Source organism: Erythrolamprus reginae, chromosome 7, assembly GCF_031021105.1.
Source record: "Erythrolamprus reginae isolate rEryReg1 chromosome 7, rEryReg1.hap1, whole genome shotgun sequence".
NCBI classification, from domain to species: Eukaryota; Metazoa; Chordata; class Lepidosauria; order Squamata; family Dipsadidae; genus Erythrolamprus; species Erythrolamprus reginae.
Window position 1 is genome coordinate 2,306,455 of NC_091956.1, and position 21,007 is coordinate 2,327,461.

Genomic DNA, 21,007 nt, shown 5'->3' on the forward strand with positions numbered 1-21,007 from the left:
GAACAGCACCCATTCTATTTGATGAAATACATAAATTTGGTGAAATATCCGGCCTGCAAATTAACAAAAACAAAACTCAAATTTTGACAAAAAATATGATACCAAAAGATATACTCACCTTGGAAGAATTAATTAGAATAAAGACCACAAAAAAAATTAAATATTTAGGAATTTGGTTGACCTCAAATTATGCTACGATTAAAAAGGATAATTATGAACGGCTTCTTAAAGAAACACAACAAGATCTTAATAGATGGTCGAAATTAAATTTATCCATTATGGGGAAAATATTCGCTATAAAATCAAACATTCTTCCAAGGTTTCTCTATTTATTTCAAGTTGCTCCAATAAATTTGAACAAAACTTTTTTTTAACACTCTCCACAAACAAATAAAGAAGTTTATTTGGACAAAGAAGAAGGCCAGAATAAAACTGAAAAACCTTCAGGACCATCGATCCAGAGGCGGACTTGGACTTCCAGACTTTTATACTTACTACCAAGCCACTATTCTAACCATGATAAAAAATTGGATTACTCTCCAAAACACACGACTCCTAACCTTGGAAGGTTTCGATCTTCTTGCTGGGTGGCAGACTTTCTTAACAACAGATTATCATAAAATACCTAAATATTTTTAAAATCATTACTTACGTAAAACATTAATAACAATTTGGTTTACTATAAAAAAAAATTACTATATCTCAATACCAAAATGGATATCTCCCAACGAAATACTAACTTTTCCTAATCTTTTCTCCCACACCAAAATTTTGAGATACCAACAGCTACTCGACAAATCAGATGCCCTCATCCCCAAGGAACGACCAAGGAATTAATATAGATTGGCTAACATACCTACAAATTAAACTAAAATACGAGCAACACAAAAAACAATTTGGATTCCAAAATGACAATGTAATAGATACGATTCTTTCTGGCCCCTCTACAAAAATGATCTCAAAACTATACAACTACTTACTAATACAGGAAAATCCTGAAGAACAAGTGAAATCTTGCATGATAGCTTGGGCTCAGAATTTTGGGTATACGATCAACTTAAACGAGTGGGAGAAAACATGGACATTAAACTATAAAATGACAACAGCAATGTCTTACAAAGAGAACCAAATGAAAATGTTTTACCGATGGCACTTGCCCCCAGCAAGAATATCCAAAATGTTCCCCAACTTCTCACCGATTTGTTGGAAATGCAAAACTAAGCCGGGAACTTACTACCATACATGGTGGACATGCCCACTTGCACAAAAATATTGGACAACAATTCAAAACCTAATCGACCAAGTCATGTCAATTAAACTACCACTTAAACCGGAGCTTTATCTTTTAGGTATATTTAGACAAAACCTTACTAAAGCACAAAAATATCTCATCCTACAAATTATAACAGCAGCTAGAATATCATATGCCTCCCTTTGGAAATCCGATCAGGTACCCTCTTTTTTCACAATAACTACAAAAATTATAGAATGCGCTGAAATGCCTAAAACAGCAATGGAAGCACAAAATAAAAAAGATTCAGAATACTGTACTATGAAATATGGGAAAATTGGTATAAATGGGTTTCTCAAAAAAAATACAAAAACTACTTATTGTAAAATTCTTACCCCATTACACCATTAAAAGTAACTTCGAGCACTTAAGCCAATATTAAAACAAATTAAAAAAGAAGCACTAAAAACCAATTAAATTTGCAATGAAATTATACCAAATCTCTTTTTAACTGTCTTTCAACCAATCCAACATATATCATAAGACTATCAACCTTCTTTAAAACAACTAACTTTTACACATACTCATCATATTACTTCTATATTACCTACACTATTTTCAAACAAAAGTTGTCCCTAAAAACGTCTGCGCTAAACGCAGATTTTTTTCTTTCTCCCCTTTTCTTTCTCTTTTCCCTCTTCCCCTTTTACCACTATAACTTTAACGTTTATAGACACTTAGAAATATTATATTTGTGTTAAAAATATATATACAGTACATATAAAGATTAAGAAATTAAGAAACATTATACTCTTTTTAAGAAACTCGTGTACCATAATCCATATGTATTACAGTGTTACTATAAATGATTTGACTTTCTATTCCCCCTCCCTTCCCCACTCTGTTTTGTCCCCCTTCCCCTATTCCCTCCTTCGTTTTTATTATATCTGTAAATAAAGTATATTTAAAAAAAAGAAAAGAAATAAAAAAATGCCATGATAGAGTTCAACAATACAAATGTTGAGGTGCAAAATCATATCGGACCAGAAAGTATAAGAAACATGGAAAAATATCTTCATGGGTTCCATCACCCCAGATACTTGAAACACGGCCTTCATATTTTCCTCCCGTATTTACTTACATGATATGTACATACCTACTGGTTTCACCTGGCTTGGTTGTTTCTTTGAATCTGAAAAATGACAGAATTGCAGTTTTACATCCGGCCTAAAGTCATAATTTCCACTATGTTACTAAGATAGTCAGGTGCTTTTAACTGGGAAAAGGTCCAAACAATTGACCTTCCTTCCTTCCTTCCTTCCTTCCTTCCTTCCTTCCTTCCTTCCTTCCTTCCTTCCTTCCTTCCTTCCTCTCTTTCCTTTCTTCCTTCTTTTCTTCCTCCCTTTCTTTGTTTCTTCATCCTTCCTCCTCCCCTCCCTGCTTCTATATTACTACATCAATCAGTGTAAGTTAAAAATAAAAAAATGCCATGATAGAGTTCAACAATACAAATGTTGAGGTGCAAAATCATATCGGACCAGAAAGTATAAGAAACATGGAAAAATATCTTCATGGGTTCCATCACCCCAGATACTTGAAACACGGCCTTGATATTTTCCTCCCGTATTTACTTACGTGATATGTACATACCTACTGGTTTCACCTGGCTTGGTTGTTTCTTTGTATCTGAAAAATGACAGAATTGCAGTTTTACATCCGGCCTAAAGTCATCATTTCCACTATGTTACTAAGACTCTGCAAGGAGCATGCCCCTAAATAAATATGGACAATTGAAACAGCCACTCTCTGCTTGCATGGGGGACAAGAGGATGCTTTGCAACTAAGTCATGGACGGAATCTTTTCAATGGCTGTTCTGCTGGATGTAAGGTGGACATCTGCTATTTAGCGAATCAGACACGATCACAGCCTCTCACTACATTCTCTGCAGGCTGCCTTGGGCAGGGAGTTTGGATTTGCCTAAAAGGTGTCCAAGCCATCAGGTGAGAAACTGCCCTAGAGTTATACCTAAAAGCAGACCAGCAACCAGCTGAGCTCCCAGTGTGCCTTTGCTTGAGGAGGGAATCACAATCTCATTGTGGGTGTGTAGGCTGCTGCGTTTGGTAGCAATTGCACCTTCCAGACAGTGTTCAAGGGTGAGTCCCATTTATAGACCATTGCAGTCGTCAATAGGTGGGATGACAAAGACGGGATTGACTGCAACAGCAATTCTTGTCCCAAGATACAGCAGCCAATGCTGGACATAGTCCAGAGCCTGTTCTAGCAGAGGCTGGTTCTCAGATTGTCATGGTCAGCTTCAGACACGGCCTTGATATTTTCCTCCAGTATTTACTTACATGATATGTACCTACCTACTCGTTTCACCTCGCTTGGTTGTTTCTTTGTATCTGAAAAATGACAGGATTGCATTTTTACTTCTGCCTTAAAATTGTCATTTCCACAGCGTTACTAAGACTCTGCAAGGAGCATGCCCCTAAATAAATATGGATAATTGAAACAGCCACTCTCTGCTTGCATGGGAGAGATGATAATGCTTTGCAACTAAGTCATGGACGCAACCATTTCAATGGCTGTTCTGCTGGATGTAAGATGGACGTCTGCTATTTAGCGAATCAGACAGGATCGCAGCCTCTCACACAACGTTCTCTGCAGGCTGCCTTGGGCAGGGAGTTTGGATTTGGACTAAAAGGTGTCCAAGGTATCCAGCCAAAGCCATCAGCTTTAGAGTTGAGAAACTGCCCTAGAGTTATACCTAAAAGCAGACCAGCAACCAGCTGAGCTCCCAGTGTGCCTTTGCTTGAGGAGGGAATCACAATCTCATTGTGGGTGTGTAGGCTGCTGCGTTTGGTAGCAATTGCACCTTCCAGACAGTGTTCAAGGGTGAGTCCCATTTATAGACCATTGCAGTCGTCAATAGGTGGGATGACAAAGACGGGATTGACTGCAACAGCAATTCTTGTCCCAAGATACAGCAGCCAATGCTGGACATAGTCCAGAGCCTGTTCTAGCAGAGGCTGGTTCTCAGATTGTCATGGTCAGCTTCAGACACGGCCTTGATATTTTCCTCCAGTATTTACTTACATGATATGTACCTACCTACTCGTTTCACCTCGCTTGGTTGTTTCTTTGTATCTGAAAAATGACAGGATTGCATTTTTACTTCTGCCTTAAAATTGTCATTTCCACAGCGTTACTAAGACTCTGCAAGGAGCATGCCCCTAAATAAATATGGATAATTGAAACAGCCACTCTCTGCTTGCATGGGAGAGATGATAATGCTTTGCAACTAAGTCATGGACGCAACCATTTCAATGGCTGTTCTGCTGGATGTAAGATGGACGTCTGCTATTTAGCGAATCAGACAGGATCGCAGCCTCTCACACAACGTTCTCTGCAGGCTGCCTTGGGCAGGGAGTTTGGATTTGGACTAAAAGGTGTCCAAGGTATCCAGCCAAAGCCATCAGCTTTAGAGTTGAGAAACTGCCCTAGAGTTATACCTAAAAGCAGACCAGCAACCAGCTGAGCTCCCAGTGTGCCTTTGCTTGAGGAGGGAATCACAATCTCATTGTGGGTGTGTAGGCTGCTGCGTTTGGTAGCAATTGCACCTTCCAGACAGTGTTCAAGGGTGAGTCCCATTTATAGACCATTGCAGTCGTCAATAGGTGGGATGACAAAGACGGGATTGACTGCAACAGCAATTCTTGTCCCAAGATACAGCAGCCAATGCTGGACATAGTCCAGAGCCTGTTCTAGCAGAGGCTGGTTCTCAGATTGTCATGGTCAGCTTCAGACACGGCCTTGATATTTTCCTCCAGTATTTACTTACATGATATGTACCTACCTACTCGTTTCACCTCGCTTGGTTGTTTCTTTGTATCTGAAAAATGACAGGATTGCATTTTTACTTCTGCCTTAAAATTGTCATTTCCACAGCGTTACTAAGACTCTGCAAGGAGCATGCCCCTAAATAAATATGGATAATTGAAACAGCCACTCTCTGCTTGCATGGGGGAGATGATAATGCTTTGCAACTAAGTCATGGACGCAACCATTTCAATGGCTGTTCTGCTGGATGTAAGATGGACGTCTGCTATTTAGCGAATCAGACAGGATCGCAGCCTCTCACACAACGTTCTCTGCAGGCTGCCTTGGGCAGGGAGTTTGGATTTGGACTAAAAGGTGTCCAAGGTATCCAGCCAAAGCCATCAGCTTTAGAGTTGAGAAACTGCCCTAGAGTTATACCTAAAAGAAGACCAGCAACCAGCTGAGCTCCCAGTGGGCCTTTGCTTGAGGAGGGAATCACAATCTCATTGTGGGTGTGTAGGCTGCTGCGTTTGGTAGCAATTGCACCTTCCAGACAGTGTTCAAGGGTGAGTCCCATTTATAGACCATTGCAGTCGTCAATAGGTGGGATGACAAAGACGGGATTGACTGCAACAGCAATTCTTGTCCCAAGATACAGCAGCCAATGCTGGACATAGTCCAGAGCCTGTTCTAGCAGAGGCTGATTCTCAGATTGTCATGGTCAGCTTCAGATATTTCCTCCAGTATTTATTTACTTACTTACTTACTTACTTACTTACTTACTTACTTACTTACTTACTTACTCTTTTGTCAAGTACATATTGGTAGTATACAAAGATATAACAATGTTTATATACATGATATGTACATACATGAGCCGGGGTGGCGCAGCAGGCAGAGTGCTGTACTGCAGGCCACTGAAGCTGACTTGTAGATCTGAAGGTCAGCGGTTCAAATCTCATCACCGGCTTAAGGTTGACTCAGCCTTCCATCCTTCAGAGGGGGGTAAAATGAGGACCCGGATTGTGTGGGAATAGCCTAGCTCTGTTAAAAAAGTGCTGTTGCTAACATGTTGTAAGCCGCCCTGAGTCTAAGGAGAAGGGCGGCATAAAAATCGAATAAACAAATAAATAAAAATAAATAAATACCTACTCCTTTCACCTCACTTGGTTGTTTCTTTGAATCTGAAAAATGACAATAGTCTAAGGGTAAAGTTTTGGGGGTTAAGTGATGATATTACAGAGTCAGGTTGTGAATGGTCAATCATCTTTTTGAACACACACAAAAAGAGCCTTCGTAGACTGACTCCAGTCCATTTTAGTATTTCCCATAACACTAAGCAACTCATCCCTTGGCCAGACTCACAGAAACAGTCAATGCCCTGTTTAACCTCTCCAGATTCCTAAGAGGTCAGTAAGGGGCGAGTACAAATGCACCAAAGGGCCTTCCATCCCCTGTCCTATTGCTCTCCTGTATCTCCTATACCTTTCTTCTATTCCTATATCTCTTCTTCTGTTCTTTCATTGATATGTTCTATTCCTCTATCTTCTTTTCTATTATTTCTTAGATCTATTTTACTATGAGTCTCTCCTCTATAACCTTCATCATGTATTTTAATATGTGTATATAGATACATACCCACTAAAACCCTCATTGTGTTTTGGACTAACTAAATTAAATTAAAATAAAACAAAATAAAATAAAATAAATAAAATAAACATTCTCACACTACTCATGCAGGCTAAATTCTCTAACCTAGCAACTGGATTGCAAAGACAACATACATCAAGTGATAACCTCCCAGAGTGCTTTCTGGTGGGGAATTGGTCAGTTTTGGAAATTGTTCTTGTTATTGCTACTGTTATTAGAGTTGGAAGAGACCTTGAAGGTCATCTATTTATTTATTTTATTTATTTATTCATTTGTCCAATACACAAATACATAGGAAGAGAAATAGACATGTGATAATATAAAAGAGGGTGAAAGTGAACTTAGAGGAGAGGATATATGAAAGGAAGAGAATATATATGATAGGTGAAAGAAAGGAAAGACAATTGGACAGGGGACGAAAGGCACACCAATGCACTTATGTACGCCCCTTACTGGCCTCTTAGGAACCTGGAGAGGTCAATCGTGGAGAGTCTAAGGGAAAAGTGTTGGGGGTTTGGGGTTGACACAATTGAGTCCGGCAATGAGTTCCATGGTTCGATAACTCAATTGTTGAAATCATATTTTTTACAGTCAAGTTTGGGGCGGTTCATATTGTTTTAATTTGTTACGTGCTCTTGTGTTGTTGCGGTTGAAGCTGAAGTAGTCATTGACTGGTAGGACATTGCAGCATATGATCTTGTGGGCAATAGTCAAATCATGTTTTAGGCGCCGTAGTTCTAGGCTTTCTAGGCCCAGGATTGTTAGTCTATTTTCGTAGGATATTCTGTTTGGAGTGGAGGAGTGAAGGGCTCTTCTGGTGAAATATCTTTGGACATTTTCAAGGGTGCTGATGTCTGAGATGTGGTATGGGTTCCAGACAGATGAGCAGTAGTCTAGGATGGGTCTGGCAAAAGTTTTGTAGGCTCTTGTGAGTAGAGTGAGCTTGCCGGAGCAGAAGCTGCGTAGGATCAGGTTAGGTTAGGTTTGGTTTGGTTTATTGGATTTATATGCCGCCCCTCTCCGCAAACTCGGGGCGGCTCACAACAATAATAAAAAACAGTACAGTACACAATACCAAATCCAATGCCCACCCATCCAGTTACAATTTAAATTAATAATCTCATAAAAACAGTATATATAAAAAACAGGCACACAGTCAATCAATCAACAGAACAACAAGGGCAAGGGGGAGGTGTTTTAGTTCCCCCATGCCTGACGGCAAAGGTGGGTCTTAAGGAGTTTACGAAAGGCAGGGAGGGTGGGGGCAATCCTAATCTCAGGGGGGAGCTGGTTCCAGAGGGTCGGGGCCCCCACAGAGAAGGCTCTTCCCCTGGGTCCCGCCAGACGACATTGTTTAGTCGACGGGACCCGGAGAAGGCCAACTCTGTGGGACCTAACCGGTCGCTGGGATTCGTGCGGCAGGAGGCGGTCCCGAAGATATTCTGGTCCGGTGCCATGAAGGGCTTTATAGGTCATAACCAACACTTTGAATTGTGACCGGAAATTGATCGGCAGCCAATGCAGACTGCGGAGTGTTGGAGTGATATGGGCATACTTGGAGAAGCCCATAATTGCTCTCGCAGCTGCATTCTGCACGATCTGAAGTTTCTGAACACTTTTCAAAGGTAGCCCCATGTAGAGAGCGTTACAGTAGTCGAGCCTCGAGGTGATGAGGGCATGAGTGACTGTGAGCAATGACTCCCGGTCCAAATAGGGCCGCAACTGGCGCACCAGGCGAACCTGGGCAAACGCCCCCCTCGCCACAGCTGAAAGGTGTTTTTCTAATGTGAGCTGTGGATCGAGGAGGACGCCCAAGTTGCGGACCCTCTCTGAGGGGGTCAATAATTCCCCCCCCAGGGTAATGGATGGACAGATAGAATTGTCCTTGGGAGGCAAAACCCACAGCCACTCCGTCTTGTCTGGGTTGAGTTTGAGTTTGTTGACACCCATCCAGGCCCCAACAGCCTCCAGGCACCGGCACATCACTTCCACTGCTTCGTTGACTGGACATGGGGTGGAGATGTACAACTGGGTATCATCGGCATATTGATGATACCTCACCCCATGCCCTTGGATGATCTCACCCAGCGGTTTCATGTAGATATTAAATAGCAGGGGGGAGAGGACCGACCCCTGAGGCACCCCACAAGGGAGAAACCTCGGGGTCGACCTCTGACCCCCCACTAACACCGACTGCGACCGACCGGAGAGATAGGAGAACCACTGAAGAACAGTGCCTCCCACTCCCAACCCCTCCAGCTGGCGCAGAAGGATACCATGGTCGATGGTATCAAAAGCCGCTGAGAGGTCAAGGAGCACCAGGACAGAGGACAAGCCCCTGTCCCGGGCCCGCCAGAGATCATCCATCAACGCAACCAAAGCAGTTTCCGTGCTGTAGCCGGGCCTGAATCCAGACTGCTGAGGACCTAGATAATCGGCTTCATCCAAGGACCGCTGGAGTTGAAGTACCACCACCTTCTCGACAACCTTCCCCATGAAGGGAAGGTTGGAGACTGGACGGTAGTTATTAAGCACGGCTGGGTCCAGGGAAGGCTTCTTGAGGAGGGGGCGCACAACCGCCTCCTTATAAAGGGGTGGAAAGGACCCCCTCCCCAAGGAGGCGTTGACAATCTCCTGGACCCAGCTCCGTGTCACCCCTCGAGTGGCCGAAACCAGCCAAGAGGGACACGGATCCAGTAAACAGGTGGCGGAACTCACAGCTCCAATGGCCTTGTCCACTTCATCAGGTGTCACCAAGTCAAACTCCCCCCAGACAGATGGACAAAGACGTTTAGCCCCAGTCACCTCGAATGACTCATTGTCAGTCGACTCTGTTTCACAATTGGAGTCGAGGTCCGCTCGGATCCGGGCGATTTTATCAGCGAAAAACGTGTTAAAATCCTCGGCACTGCTCTGCAAGGGCTCCCCAACTCCCCTCTGATTAAGAAGGGAGCGGGTTACCCTAAACAGAGCGGCCGGGCGGGATTCCGCTGATGCAATCAAGGCGGCATGGTACGCGCATCTTGCCACCTTGAGCGCCACTTTGTAAGTCTTAATATGAGCTCTTACAAGTGTTCGATCGGATTCGGACTTACTCTTCCTCCATCGCTTCTCCAGACGTCTCTTCTGGCGCTTCAACACCCGGAGCTCCTCGTTGAACCATGGAGCTCTACGGGGTCTAGTGCCGCGGAGAGGTCGCAACGGCGCAATCCGGTCAAGAGCCTCCCCTGCAGCCTTGTTCCAGGCCTCAGCAAGAGACTCTGCCGAACTGTGGACAAGTGTATCTGGAATAACCCCAAGCGCCATCTGGAAGCCTTCTGGATCCATCAGGCGTCTGGGGCGGAACCTCCTAATTGGTTCCGCCTCCCTGTGGGGAAGGATTGGAGCCAGGAAGTTAAGCCGCAGTAGGAAATGATCTGACCACGACAAAGGCAGCACTTCTAAGCCCCTTAATCTCAGATCATTACTCAGTTGCTCAGAGAGGAATATCATATCGGGTGCGTGCCCACCCTCGTGAGTCGGACCCTGAACTACTTGAGTCAGGTCCATGGCTGTCATGGTGGCCATGAACTCCTGTGCCAGTCCAGAGGAACCGCCGAGCGACGGCAGATTGAAGTCCCCCAGGACGATAAGTCCGGGGAACTCCACCACCAGCCCGGCCACCTCATCGAGTAGCACAGGCAGGGCTGTTGACACGCAGCTGGGAGGCAGGTACGTGAGTAACAAGCCCACCTGAACCCCTAAGTCCAACTTCACCAGGAGGGACTCCCAACCCGCAACCTCTGGAGCAATGAGCCTACGCAGGCCAAGACTCTCCCTGGCTGTAATAGCCACTCCTCCCCCCCTTCCCTGGGGTCGAGGTTGGTGCCATACCCGAAACCCAGCTGGGCAAATTTCAGAGAGAGGAACTCCTCCCTCCGGGCCTAGCCAGGTTTCGGTCACACAAGCCAAGTCGGCCTCCTCATCCAGGATCAGATCCTGGATGAGGAGAGCTTTATTTACCACCGACCTGGCATTGAGTAGCAACAACTTGAGCCCAGGGCCAGAATTACACTCATCACCAGTGCCTTGAGTTAAGCTCATGGAGCCTGAAGAAGGGATCGCTACTAAGCAGCGATCCCTCCTTCCCCTAGAGGCTTTTTTGGCGATATTGTTGCAGTGGGCTTTGGCACTTAGGTCATTCGATATTAGTATCCCAAGGTCTTTTACAGAATGTGGGTTAGCAGTGAGAGATTGTTTATTCAGTCCCTACACCATCTCAGATAAATGGCAGTGCAATCTCCTCTTGAAAGTCCCAACCTCTGCAGGGAAGCTATGCTATTGGTTGATTGCTCTCACTTTCAGACTGTTTCTCCTTCTTTTCAGGTTGAATCTCTCCTTGGTCAGTTTCCATCTGTTATTACTTGTCTGGCCTTTTGGTGTTTGGGAAAACAATCTGACCCCCTCCTCTGTGTGGTAGCCCCTCAAGTAGTGGAACACAGCTCTCATGTCTCCCTTGATCCTTCTTTTTGCCAGACTGGCCATGCCCAGTTCCTGCAACCATTCTTCATAGGTTATAGTCTCCAAATTATACTTTTTGCCATACCCATCCTCGAATACAGCTCATCAGTTTGGAACCCATACCACATCTCAGACATTAACACCCTTGAAAATGTCCAGAGATACTTCACCAGAAGAGCCCTTCACTCTTCCACTCGAAACAGAAGACCCTACGAGACTAGACTTTCAATCCTGGGACTAGAAAGCTTAGAACTAAGACGCCTTAAACAAGATCTAAGTATTGCCCACAAGATCATATGCTGCAACGTCCTGCCTGTCGGCGACTACTTCAGCTTCAACCACAACAACACAAGAGCACACAACAGATTTAAACTTAATATTAACTGCTCCAAACTTGACTGTAAAAAATATGACTTCAGTAACCGAGTTGTCGAAGCATGGAACTCATTACCGGACTCCATAGTGTCATCCCCAAACCCCCAACACTTTACCCTTAGATTATCTACGGTTGATCCATCCAGATTCCTAAGAGGTCAGTAAGGGGCGAGTACAAGTGCACTAGAGTGCCTTCCGTCCCCTGTCCTATTGCTCTCCTATATCTCCTATGCCTTTCTTCTATTCCTATATCTCTTCTTCTATTCTTTCATTGATATGTTCTATTACTATATCTTCTTTTCTATTATTTCTTAGATATATTTTACTATATCTCCTCTATAACCTTCATCATGTATTTTACTATGTGTATATAGATATATACCCACTAAAACCCTCATTGTGTATTGGACAAAATAAATAAAAATAAATAAAATCTTAATTAAAGAGGGGGGGAGGAGGAAGTAGAGAAGAGGAGGGAAGAAGGAGGAATGTAGAAGAGGGTGAGGTTGGAAGGAGGCCTGGGGAGGAAGGAGAAGAGGGGAGAAGGAAGGGGGGAGAGAAGGAGTAAGAAGGTAGAAGAAAGAGAAGAAGGCATGAAGTATTACAGGAAAACAGGTAACAAAATTATAAAAGGTATAAGATTAGGGTGTTTGTTAATTGTTCATTTGATAGTAATATATAACTGAAAAGTTTGATATGCTTTACAGTGTATGTATTGATGTATATGTGGAAAGTGTTAAAAAAACCTTTTTCAAAACAATGGGAAATATGTGGTTGAAATTGATTGTTGAGATGACTAAATAATGTTTTTGATCAGAGAAAAGACAATCTGGTTGACGAGAAATTCCTGATTGCATTAAATGGGGAGGGGGACATGCTTTGATTAATTGAATAATAAAAATGAAGATAATTTTGTAATTAAATTTGCTACAGAAGAAATTGGAAACATCTTTCCATTCTCCTTCCTTCCTTCCCATCCATTTGTCCATTGTCTTTTTTGTTGAGTTATTTTATATTCTTATATTTTAAACTTTTACTAAAATTTATGGAGAAAAAGAAAGAACTGTAGCCCACCGTGAATATTCTTTAGCAGAGAAAAAGATGGCAGAAACTACTTACCAGGTGCAGCTGACTTTTTAGGACCCATTTGATCTCTTCAGCATATTTAACAGTTCCTCCTGAATGGCGAAGAAAATTATGGAACAGACGGTGAAAAACTAATGTTGCAGGACAGAGAACCCAGCTCCAGCCCAAACCTTTGTATTAAAATCAGGAGGGGGAAACAGGCAACAACCTAGGAGCGCTTCAGAAATAAACCTGATTTTAATATAAAGATCACACAGGGTTGGCCTCCTCCAGGTTCCATCAACTAACCAATGCAGGTTTGCGGGGCCGCAGGTGAGGGCCTTCTCTGTGGCCACCCCGGCTCTATGGAACCAATTCCTCCCCGATGTCTGTACTGCTCCCACCCTACTGGCCTTCCAAAAGGGTACGAAGGCCTGGTTTTGCCGGCAGGCCTGGAGGGCCAATAAACTGTCATTTGTCATGGCCAAATTACATTGAATGGTATGTGTGTGTGTTGCCTGGATTGAGCGATGGGTTTTTAACTGGGGTTTATAGTTTTAGATTTCCATGCAGTGGTACCTCTACTTATGAACGCCTCTACTTAAGAACTTTTCTAGATAAGAACTAGGTGTTCAAGGGTTTTTTGCCTCTACTTAAGAACCATTTTCTACTTAAGGACCCAAGCCCAGAAAAATTGAGACTCATTTATACCGCCAGGCATGGGGGAGTTGAGATATTCCTTCCCCCTAGGCCATTACAAGTTATGCATGGTATGTCTGTGTGTATGTTTGGTTTTACAATAGGGGTTTTCAGTTGTTTTATTATTGGATTGTCACATGCTGTTTTTATCATTGCTGTTAGCCGCCCCAAGTCTATGGAGAGGGGCGGCATATAAATCCAATAAATTATTATTATTATTATTATTATAGAAACATAGAAGACTGACAGCAGAAAAAGACCTCATGGTCCATCAAGTCTGCCCTTATACTATTTCCTGTATTTTATCTTACAATGGATATATGTTTATCCCAGGCATGTTTCAATTCAGTTACAGTGGATTTACCAACCATGTCTGCTGGAATTTTGTTCCAAGGATCTACTACTCTTTCGTGAAATAATATTTTCTCACGTTGCTTTTGATCTTTCCCCCAACTAACTTCAGATTGTGTCCCCTTGTTCTTGGGTTCACTTTCCTATTAAAAACACTTCCCTCCTGTACCTTATTTAACCCTTTGACATATTTAAATGTTTCGATCATGTCCCCCCTTTTCCTTCTGTCCTCCAGACTCTACAGATTGAGTCCATGAAGTCTTTCCTGATACGTTTTATGCTTAAGACCTTCCACCATTCTTGTAGCCCGTCTTTGGACCCCTTCAATTTTGTCAATATCTTTTTGTAGGTGAGGTCTCCAGAACTGAACACAGTACTCCAAATGTGGCTCTATATAAGGGGATCACAATCTCCCTCTTCCTGCTTGTTATACCTCTAGCTATGCAGCCAAGCATCCTACTTGCTTTCCCTGCTGCCCGACCGCACTGCTCACCCATTTTAATTAATAATTCATTCTTTACAAGCGTCTTTGCAGTGACTGTCCTGGGTCTGACATTTGTAGCTTCTCCATACACTCAGATGCTCTATACAAGACTACTCAAACTACTACTCTTCTTTTGGGCTTTGTCACAACCACATAGTATTCCTCTCTCTGCTTCCACCCTCATACACAACTCCTGATTACTGACTCACTAATCCTGTTAAAAGGGTAGCAAAGAATATTAGATTAATTGACTAGATTTATGGGATTTATATGCTGCCCCTCTCCGCAAACTCGGGGCGGCTCACAACAAAGTAAAAACAATACATAATAACAAATCCAATACCCACCAATCCAATTACAATGTTAAGCTAAAAAATTCATAAAAAACAACCCCAGAATATTAAAAAACAAGCACACAATCTAACACCAAAACAACATGGGCAAGGGGGAGATGTTTCAGTTCCCCCATGCCTGACGGCAGAGGTGGGTTTTAAGGAGTTTGCGAAAGGCAAGGAGGGTGGGGGCAATCCTAATCTCAGGGGGGAGCTGGTTCCAGAGGGTCGGAGCCGCCACACAGAAGGCTCTTCCCCTGGGTCCCGCCAGACAACATTGTTTAGTCGACGGGACCCGGAGAAGGCCAACTCTGTGGGACCGAACCGGTCGCTGGGATTTGTGCGGCAGAAGGCGGTCCCAGAGATATTCTGGTCCGGTGCCATGAAGGGCTTTATAGGTCATAACCAACACTTTGAATTGTGACCGGAAACTGATCGGCAACCAATGCAGACTGCGGAGTGTTGGAGTAATATGGGCATATTTGGGAAAGCCCATGATTGCTCTCGCAGCTGCATTCTGCACGATCTGAAGTTTCCGAACACTTTTCAAAGGTCGCCCCATGTAGAGAGCATTACAATACTCGAACCTCGAGGTGATGAGGGCATGAGTGACTGTGAGCAATGACTCCCGGTCCAAATAGGGCCACAACTGGCGCACCAGGCAAACCTGGGCAAACGTCCCCCTCACCACAGCTGAAAGATGTTTCTCTAAATGTCAGCTGTGGATCGAGGAGGACACCCAAGTTGCAGACCCTCTCTGAGGGGGTCAGTAATTGCCCCCCGCCAGGGTAATGGATGGAGAGATGGAAATGTCCTTGGGAGGCAAGACCCACAGCCACTCCGTCTTGTCTGGACTGAGTTTGAGTTTGTTGACACCCATCCAGGCCCCAACAGCCTCCAGACACCAGCACATCACTTCCACTGCTTCGTTGAATGAAGAACACCAGCCAGCATACAACAATTTCACAAGAACAAGGCCCTATAATTAAGGTGGTGGATAACTGGGGGTAGAAGGCAGAGAAGACACATAATTGAAGAAATTAGCACAATAACAGAGTTGGGAGGGACCTTGGTTGGTCCTTGGTCCAACCTTCTGCCCAAGACTTTGCACTATCCAGGACAAATGGTTGATGGAGCACCTACATCTTCAGAAGGCAAGTCATCCACTGAATCACAGTAACTATGGCAACCCATAAGCATTATTCCATGTGAAGTGGACTGAGAGTAATTGGTTCAAGGTCACTCACGGAGTCTGTGGTCAAGCACAGCTCCGACCTGGCCTCTCTCTTCCCACTCTAATACGTGAACTGTTATGCCACCTCAACAGAGGACTCCAGTCTTCTCTGTAGAGCACAGACCAACCAAAGCCTTCCAAAACGTATCACACAAACCAACATCTGAAGTAAAGCTACAGATCCATCACCTGTGAACAGCCCGAGCAGAGACACAAAGACACAAAAGTCACTCTGCTGAACCAGGGGAAGGCAAACTTGGCCCTTTTATGACTTGTGGACTTCAACTCCCATAATTCCTGAGCCAAACATGCTAGCTCTGGAATTCTGGGAGTGGATGTCCATATGTCATAGAAGGGCCAACTTGGTCTACCACTGTGCTAAACAATGGCACACCAGAAGAGCACATCTCTAGGAAAACTTTCCCTCCCAAATTTATTTATTTATTTATGGGATTTGTATGCCGCCCCTCTCCGGAGACTCGGGGCGGCTAACAGCAACAATAAAGCAGTGTACAATAGTATTCTGATGTTAGAAATAATTAAAAACCCATTAATATAAAAAACCAAACATACATACAGACATACCATGCATAGAATTGTAAAGGCCTAGGGGGAAAGAGGATCTCAATTCCCCCATGCCCGATGGCAGAGGTGGGTTTTAAGCAGCTTACGAAAGGCAAGGAGGGTGGGGGCAATTCTAATCTCTGGGGGGAGTTGGTTCCAGAGGGCCGGGGCCGCCACACAGAAGGCTCTTCCCCTGGGTCCCACCAAGCGACATCCTTTAGTTGACGGGACCCGGAGAAGATCCACTCTGTGGGACCTAACTGGTCGCTGGGATTCGTGCAGCAGAATGGGCAGGGATCTCCCTGGGATCAGTCGCTCCAGAGTTTGGACAGAGTGAAGAAAATGTGCTGTTCTGGTGCCTGAGCACTTGCACCTTCCAATGCTCCAATTTCCTGGGCCAAATAGAAACGTTTTTCTCACTTTCTCCTTGAGTTGCACACCAATACTCCCCCCCCCCAATGGCAGAGGGCTTAGGGACAGGATGCTAAGGGTCCCCAGCCAACCTGCAGACCCCGGAGACCCTCCTGGACTTGAGCAGGTGAGCAGAAAGACTCATCGCTCAAGAGCCTTAATCAATTTTTCTCCTTCCCCTCTCTTGATACCTACAACTGGAGCTTCCTTCTGCAACTTCTGACCATCCTTTTCCTTTATGATGTGGAATATTCATCTTCTGCCGCTCTCTGATTGGCTGCCTGGTGTGTCCAATCAGGACTCCTCAATAAGCTCTCAGCTCCTTCCTCCAACCTTTGGAAACTACTGCGTTTTAGGTGGTCCTCAGCCAAGTATAATTACGGTGTGGATTTTCTTCTCCTGGTCCAAAATGGGATTTCCTCAATGGAAGTGGTGTAGGTACAGTCCTTGCTGGAAATAGCTACCCTGGTATTAGCCTATATGCTAAGGTTCTTGAAGGGAAGCCCTAAAAACATCACTATCCAGTTTATGCTGTATGTTGTTGGGTAGAACTGAGTTAATTATATTATAATTATAATTATATATTATATATTATAAATTATATATTATAATTATATATTATATATTATAATATTATTATATTATAATATTATAATATTATAATATTATTATATTATAATGTTATTATGTTATTATGTTATTATGTTATTATGTTATATATATATATATATATATTATATCTTGAACACCTGGTTCTTATCTAGAAAAGTTGGACCGACCTTCGCGGGCCGGTCACAGACTGCGGGCGGGCCACATGCGGCCCTTGGGCCACATCTTGCCCAGGTTTGATCTAGAGAGACCATGTTTGGGAAGAAGCAGCTCATTAAGTTATAAAATGCATAGCATTATTACAGAATTTGTCATTTCTTTATTTGTCTCCCCCCTTTATTATTTTACAAATAACTCAAGGCAGTGAATATATCCAATAGATCTTCCTCCTCCTATTGATCGAAACATTTAAATGCGTTAAAAGGTTAAACAATGTTCAGGAGGGGAAGTGTTTTTAATAGGAAAGTGAACACAAGAACAAGGGGACACAATCTGAAGTTAGTTGGGGGAAAGATCAAAAGCAACATGAGAAAATATTATTTGACTGAAAGAGCGGTAGATGCTTGGAACAAACTTCCAGCAGACGTGGATGGTAAATCCACAGGAACTGAATTTAAACATGCCTGGGATAAACATAGATCAATCCTAAGATAAAATACAGGAAATAGTATAAGGGCAGACTAGATGGACCATGAGGTCTTTTTCTGCCGTCAGTCTTCTAGGTTTCTAAAATCTCTTCTCAATGCTATTGTAACTTTGAACAGTCTTCGGAGAGGGGCGGCATACAAATCTAATAAATACAAATACAAATAAACAAGTGTAAGGAACTGCCTGGACTGGTTTTCTGAGTGTCAGCCACCTCCCAACCCTCACCAGATCTTTTTTCCCTGCTGTAGAACAGTGTTTCCCAACCTTGGCAACTTGAAGATATTTGGACTGCAACTCCCAGAATTCGAACGCTGGCTGGGGAATTCTGGGAGTTGAAGTCCAAATATCTTCAAGTTGCCAAGGTTGGGAAACAATGCTCTAGAAATCTCAAACTTGCCAGACGCAAAAGATGCTCACGGCCAGGAGACTTTTACCATAGGAAAGCCTTTGGCGCCACCTCCTGGCTGCATAAAGTCATGTCATTTTGCTGTTTGCTTCTTGGCTCCATAGCAATCAAGCAAAGGGGAGCTAAAAGGGGACTTAAGAGAGAGCGCCCTGCAACCTTTGGGACACCCAAGACCGGTTCCGTGGATGGACAGAGGTTTTTCCATAGACTGGAGAGGGGATGATTTTGTGTGCTGCCTGCTTCCCATGGAAAAGGCTTTGCGTGTTTGCGTGGGCCTGTTTTCTGCAGGCCATGCTGGCTCAGGAATTCTGGGAGTTGAAGTCCTCAAGTCATAATAAAAGGGCCACCAATCCCCATGCTGGCTGGCTCAGGAATTCTGGGAGTTGAAGTCCTCAAGTCATAATAAAAGGGCCACTACTCCCCACCCCTGATCTATATGTTAAATATGACAAGTTGATACTTAGCTACATTCCTTGATTTTTCTGGGTTTCCGTGTTGAATCTACAAATAGAATAGAATAGAATAGAATAGAATAGAATAGAATAGAATTTTATTGGCCAAGTGTGATTGGACACACAAGGAATTTGTCTTTGGTGCATATGCTCTCAGTGTACATAAAATAAAATATACATTTGTCATGTGGTACAGCACTTAATGATTGTCATAGGGGTCAAATAAGCAACGAAGAAGCAATATTAATAAAAATCTTAGGATATAAGCAACAAGTTACAGTCATACAGTCAACATGGGAGGAAATGGGTGATAGGAATGATGAGAAAAACTAATAGAATAGAAGTGCAGATTTAGTAGAAAGTCTGACAGTGTTGAGGGAATTATTTGTTTAGCAGAGTGAGGGCGTTTGGAAAAAAACTGTTCTTGTGTCTAGTTGCCAAAAGCATGGGGGTAGGTTCCTCATGATGACCTATCTTCCTCTCTTCAGTCAGAAGATTAAAACAAACAGGCCACAGTATATCTCCTTAGAATAGAAAAACCAACAAAGGATAATTTATTTGTAGCTCTGGTTTGAATTTTGGCCTTCTTTGTGCTGTTTTCTTGCAGACTTTTTATGACCCAAATAGATAACACCATCAGTGCTAAGAGGGAGTGGTGTTTGAAGGAGCCCAGGACAGCAGGAGGAGGAAGGAAGGAGGACGACTGTGGGGTCCTTTGATCTCTCAGCTTGGTTTCCTGCAGACCTTTCATAACCTAACAATGTAATATCATCAGGGCTAGGAGGAGTGGGTGCTTTGCTCTCTATTTACATGCCCTGTCAATCTTGGTGGGAATGGTCTTGGACAAGGGTAGGCAAAGTTGGCTCTTCTATGACATGTGGACTTCAACTCCCAGAATTCCAGAGCTAGCATGATAGGCTCAGGAATTCTGGGAGTTGAAGTCCACAAGTCATTGCCTACCCCTGGTCTTGCAGAAACTTATCTTGGTGTCTTAGTGCAGTGTTTCCCAATCTTGGCCACTTGAAGATATCTGGACTTCAACTCCCAGAATTCCCCAGCCAGCATTCGCTGGCTGGGGAATTCTGGGAGTTGAAGTCCAAATATCTTCAAGTGGCCAAGGTTGGGAAACACTGTCTTAGTGGACAACCAATTACATATGAGTCGGCAGTGTAGCTGCAGCCAAAAAGGCCAATTAAATCCTAAATAGCCTTAAGAGAGGGATACAGTGTAGATCAAGTGAGATGGAATGGAATAGAATGTAGAACAATGTAGATCAAGTGAGGTACTAATACCACTCTATAAAGCCTTAGTTACACTTACAGTACTGCTATATCTCAACTATGTTGAGACTCTAAAAAATGTGCATAGAAAAGCAACAAGGATGATTAGGGGCCTGGAGGCTAAAACCTAAGAATGGCTGCAGGAACTGGGCACGGCTAGTCTAGTGAAGGGAAGGACCAGAGGTGACACGAGAGCATCTTCCAATATTGGAGGGGCTGCCCCAGAGAGGAAGAAGGGGGGGGGGGTCAGGCTATCCTCCAAAGCACCTGGAGACCAGGCGAGGAATAGTGGATGGAAACTGAACAAGGAGAGATGCAATCTGGAAACGAGACATTTTCAACCAGTGGAACAGAAGTTGCCTTCAGAAATTGTGGGGGCTTCATCCCTGCAAGCTTCTGAGAACAGACTGGGCTGCCCTCTGTCAGAAATGGCGAAGGGTCTTCTGCTTGGGGAAGGGGCTGTTGGGCTAGATAGAGTAGAATATGGAGCAATGGAATGGAGCAGAATAGAATAGAATAATAAAGAATAGAATGGAATAGTATAATAAAGAATAAAATAGAGAATGGAATAGAATAGATTAGAATAGAATAGAATAGAATAGAGAATGGAATAGAATGGAATAAAATAGAATAATAAAGAATCAAGTCGAATAGAATAGAATAGTATAATAAAGAATAAAATAGAGAATGGAATAGAATGGAATAGAATAGATTAGAATAGAATAGAATAGAATAGAGAATGGAATAGAATGGAATAAAATAGAATAATAAAGAATAGAATAGAATAGAGAATGGAATGGAATGAAATGGAATGGAATGGAATAGAACAGAACAGAATAGAAAGAATAGAATAGAATAGAATAGAATAGAATAGAATAGAATAGAATAGAATT

At 43.3% G+C, this 21,007-nt stretch overlaps 1 protein-coding gene across 4 annotated transcripts in view; it reads right to left on the reverse strand.

The window, feature by feature from the left end:
- The window catches only part of LOC139170087 (oxidized low-density lipoprotein receptor 1-like), a 38,396-nt gene extending 20,141 nt beyond the window's left edge, over positions 1–18,255 (reverse strand). For 2 of the 4 annotated variants that reach the window (XM_070756837.1, XM_070756840.1), the window contains exons 1-4: positions 18,202–18,255; positions 12,699–12,757; positions 2,882–2,917; positions 2,388–2,423 (exon numbers count right to left, since the gene is read on the reverse strand). In XM_070756837.1, the coding sequence (XP_070612938.1) occupies positions 2,388–2,423; positions 2,882–2,917; positions 12,699–12,726 (100 nt within the window). In that variant the 5' untranslated portion in view covers positions 12,727–12,757; positions 18,202–18,255. Of the gene's footprint in view, positions 1–2,387; positions 2,424–2,881; positions 2,918–12,698; positions 12,758–16,910; positions 16,989–18,201 lie in introns of those variants that run through there. The other 2 variants (XM_070756838.1, XM_070756839.1) reach the window with 2 other exon arrangements.
- Positions 18,256–21,007: the final 2,752 nt, after the last annotated feature.